The sequence below is a fragment of the Epinephelus moara genome, chromosome 14 (assembly GCF_006386435.1).
Source record: "Epinephelus moara isolate mb chromosome 14, YSFRI_EMoa_1.0, whole genome shotgun sequence".
Classification (NCBI taxonomy): domain Eukaryota; kingdom Metazoa; phylum Chordata; class Actinopteri; order Perciformes; family Serranidae; genus Epinephelus; species Epinephelus moara.
In genome coordinates, this window is record NC_065519.1 from 30691093 (window position 1) to 30695643 (window position 4551).

The 4551-nt window shown below is 41.4% G+C and overlaps 1 protein-coding gene across 1 annotated transcript in view; it reads left to right on the top strand.

Moving 5' to 3' along the window:
* The window catches only part of LOC126401002 (low affinity immunoglobulin gamma Fc region receptor II-c-like), a 10027-nt gene that overhangs the window by 2093 nt on the left and 3383 nt on the right, over window positions 1-4551 (top strand). The window contains exons 2-3 of the mRNA XM_050062031.1: window positions 2216-2473; window positions 2569-2829. Of these exons, the coding sequence (XP_049917988.1) occupies window positions 2216-2473; window positions 2569-2829 (519 nt within the window). The remainder of the gene's footprint in view (window positions 1-2215; window positions 2474-2568; window positions 2830-4551) is intronic.

The following is a 4551-nucleotide window of genomic DNA, read 5'->3' on the forward strand; positions in this document are numbered from 1 at the left end:
GAGTTTTTCCTGATCAGCTGTGAGGGTGATAAGGACAGAGGGATGTCGTATGCTGTAAAGCCCTGTGAGGCAAATTGTGATTTGTGATATTGGGCTTTATAAATAAAATTGATTGATTGATCAGCCACAACATTAAAACCACTGACAGATGAAGTGAATAACATCGATCATCTTGTTACAGAACAATGTTTTACTGGGAAACCTCTGGTCCTGACATGTGGATGCCACTTGATGTGCTCTCTTCACCCAAACTGCCATTGGGCAGTGTTGTTGTTATGAGGGGGTGTACTTGGTTTACAACAGTGTTTGTGTGGGTGGAGCGCATCAAGTAGTACCCACATGAATGCCAGGACCCAAGGGTTCCCAGAAGAACATAGTATTGTGAAGGGATGATCAGTGTTATTCTCTTCACCTGTTGGGGACTTTAATGACTTGGCTGATTGGTTTATAGCAAATATGTTGAAACTTTACATTTTAGTTTCCAATTGTTGTTGTAACAACACTGTGGTTAACTTGTGGTAAGGTTTAGACACAAAACCACTTGGATAAGGTTAGGAAATTATGTTATGGCATCAAAATAGCCAGTTTTGTCGTCACTAACATGACTGGAAACGTCCCAACATCTCGTGAACATTATTTGCTTTTATTGCTTTTTTGCCAGTATGTTATTCTGGTGACTGGGCTTAGGTGTGTGGCTAAACCAGAGTAACAGGAAGTCTGACTCTTTTGTCTCTGTTTGTTAGTGTGGGTACTTCATATCCTGTTTCACTGAAATGTGAAGATGGCCTCTCTTGTGGCCGATGACAGGTGTGACTGTGGTTTTCAGTGAGAGAAAGACCTACATAATGGTAGAGTTTGGACTCGTGATAAAGGTGAAGCAAATGAGAGGTCTTTTGACAGCAATTGAGCTTTATTTGTTTAACATGTCCTATGATTGCCTGCTCTTATGTACTGTTTGTATCTATACCTATGAAAAGTAAAGAGCCGCCACTGCAAAATGTGTATAACAGAAACAGCGTGTGTGGACTGTGTGTTGTGGTGGGTGTTGTTCATTTGTCAATTTAAACCAAGAGTGCCATGTTGTGGGGGTCAGCGAAAAATAAGAAAAATAGCTCATTAAGCTTCATTTGGCCATCACAGCTACTGTTTTTTCTGCGTTTGGGTCTTTCCCCTGCCCCTTCAGCCGCATTGTATACATTATCCTAAAAGTATTTCCACACTGTAGTATTGCTACTTTTACTTTCTTAAAAAAACGTGAATGCTTCCTCCATTACTGATTAGTGAAAGCTTAGAACTTTTCAAATAATGTTTGTATGAATTAGCTCAAGCAAGTTACAGATCTGTAATGTTCAGCAATGATGTTCATGATTTCCTGTTTGATGTGAAGGATGTGGTAGACCAACTGTGTCAAGCTTGTTAGATGAAGACAAAGAGTGAAGCAGGATGGAGATCACATCACTCTGCCTAATGCTCTGTAAGTAATTTACCTTTTTTACAAAATAATTTGACCCCTGCTGTTTAATTTTCTCCGCTCATCTACCAACCACTTGAGCAGTTAACATACTTACTAACCTAACAAAGCAATAGTGGGAGAAATATTCCGATCCTTTCCTTTTGTAAATATGTAAGTATTATCAGCGAAATGCAGTGAAAGTATGAAAAGGAAAAGTACTCATTGTGAAGTAAAACGTTGAAGTAAAAGTAACTAAAGCCGTCAGACAAATGTAATTGAGTAAAAAGTACAGTATTTACCTCTGAGATGTAGTGGAGTTGAAGTATTAAAATGGAAACACTCAAGTAAAGTACAAGTACCAGGAGTTTGGATTTAAGCACAGAACTTAAGTAAATGTACTTAGTTACATTCTGTCACTTAAACAAAGCCAAACACCGTATCTTGCGCACCTTCGCTCTGAAACTGAGCACAAGTCAGTTACTGTTGTAAAACCAAACCCTGAGCTGAGGGAGGTTAATAAGCGCTGTGTGCAGAGCTGCAGAGTCTGTAGTAATTCTCTGTGGGTTCCTCACTATGACTCTCTCTCTTCATGTAATGTAATCAATCCAAAAACTGATGAATGCAGCTTTGCAGTCTAGCACTTGAACAAGTAACCACAGCAAAGCTTGCATTTAAATCATAAGCTCAGCTATCTACATTAAAAACCTTTAATCCACTGGTAAATACTTCCTGTTTAATTATTTATATCTACCCACCCCGCAGCCACGCTGAGCGTCACTCCCAACAGATCTCAGTTCTTTCCTTATGAAGAAATCTCTCTGAGGTGTGAGGCAAACTCCACCGGCTGGACAGTGAGGAGGAACACCTCCTCTCAGACATCTCAGGCTTGTAAGTATGGATGGGGAATCCCACGCGAGTCCTCCTGCACCGTCCAAGATGCCTACTCAGCCGACAACGGAGTGTACTGGTGTGAGTCTCAGCAAGGGGGGTGCAGCAACACCGTGAACATCACAGTAGCCGGTAAATATCAAATGTGCATGGATTTTTGCAATTAAACAGACTTTGCAAACACAACAAGTTAGAAATAAAACACAGAAATGTAATCTATATTTCAGCTGGTGTTGTGATCCTGGAGAGCCCCGCACGTCCTGTGATGGAGGGAGATAATGTCACACTGCGCTGCTCCTACAAGGACAAAGTCACATATGAAGTGACATCAGATTTCTCTGCTGCATTCTTCCAAAACAATGTTTTCATTGGCAATGAGCCTGCAGGGAAGATGATCCTCTCGCCAGTGACCAAACGTCACGAAGGATTCTACAAGTGTGAACACCCGACGAAAGGAAAGTCACCGCAGAGCTGGCTGGCTGTCACAGGTGACATTTTCTGCTTCCTATGTAGAGTAGTCCCACCAACACATTCTCACTCTGACTTAGTCACATGTGCACGTTTGGTCAGGGACTTTCCACGTCCACATATGACGTCCAAGGTACCCTGGGTGTGTTGGTTGTTGACGTTCTGGGACGCCGTGTCAACTTCAGCCTGTTACATGCATTGTCTGTTTTCAAAGTACACTTCTGTTTTCACAGGAAATGTACAGTTTGCATACAGTCTCTTTCAAAATAAAAGCACTACGTCGGTGCAACACCACAAATTGATTGTAAGTGCTATTTCGAAGGCAACTGGACTTGCTTGCGTTTCTTGAAGACATTGCGCCTCTCATCCAAGAAGCTTCTTCAGTTCTAAATGACTGGTGCGGAATCGCAAGCTTTAAACTCAGTGTGGGTGTGAACCCTTGCAGAGTTGTTAAGGTCACATGTGAGTCGTTGACCCACCTGGCCATCATGTGTGTCAGTAGGTTCACATGATGTCTTCAAGAAACGCAAGCAAGTCCAGTTGCCTACGATATAGCACTCATGATTACCATGACCTAGATGACTGAGAAAAGACAGCTTTTTCCGTCGATGTCTGACGCCAGATGTCACTGACCAAGTGCTGGTATTCAACAACTTTGGAGTGAGTCCTATGTGCATGAAGGGAGCTCAGTATGTTTCAATTTGACTACTTAAAAAAGAAAGAAAAGGTGTAAAGTGTTTCTTTAGTGTTTCCCTGTCAACGGCTTTGAGACAGTATTTAAACCTAATCTTGGGAAATAAAACTGATTGTACCTCAGTATTTTTATTATTTGTCAGTTTGAATTACTTGATTCCTTTACTCAATATGATAATTCAACTAGAATTACCACCTCTGTGAACCAGTCAAGTTGCAGTTTACATCATGTCTGTCCAGACTCATATTTAGCCATTGCTTCAGATACTGATGTTTCTGCAAAGACGCTATGAAAACATGGATGCTTCACACACACCTTCAACCTGACGGCTCAGATGATCTATACAATCAGCACAGTTTCAAAGGTTCCCAACACACCCATGTTTCTTGATGGTCATAGTGACCTTGACCTTTGACCACCAAATTCTAATCAGATCATTTTGGGTCCAAGTGGACGTTTGAGCCAAATCTGAAGAAACCCTCTAAAGATGTTCTTGAGGTATCGCATGGATGGCACAGATGCAGTGTGTTGGGTTTAGGGGAATATATTGGCAGAAATGGAATATCATATAATAAGTCTGTTTTCTTCAGTGAGTACTCACCTGAAAATATGAATTGCTGTGTTCTACTTACCTTAGCTGTTTACATGTACATAAGGAGCGGGTCTTTATTTATGGAGACTAGTCCATAGCCACTGGTAGCTTTGTCACCTTCTACCTATGCCAATCCTCAATGCCTATGTGCAGTTTCACATAGAGTGAGTAAAAAACGTGGGACGTGGGACAGACAGAATGACTGACTGACAGAATGACACACTGACAGTTTCCATGTTTATGTACAGCATACCATACCATGACTTAGTCATACCAAACATTAGAGAACAACACCAACATTGGTCCACAGGGGGAGCCACAGCGATCGGTCGCATTTTAGCCATTTTGAAGCATTTTTCTGTTGTTATAGCGCCACCCAGTTGCCAATTAGAGTTAAATTTCTCCAGTCACCTTGAGGCGTCCTGTTCTACATATCTACCAAGTTTAGTAAAAATC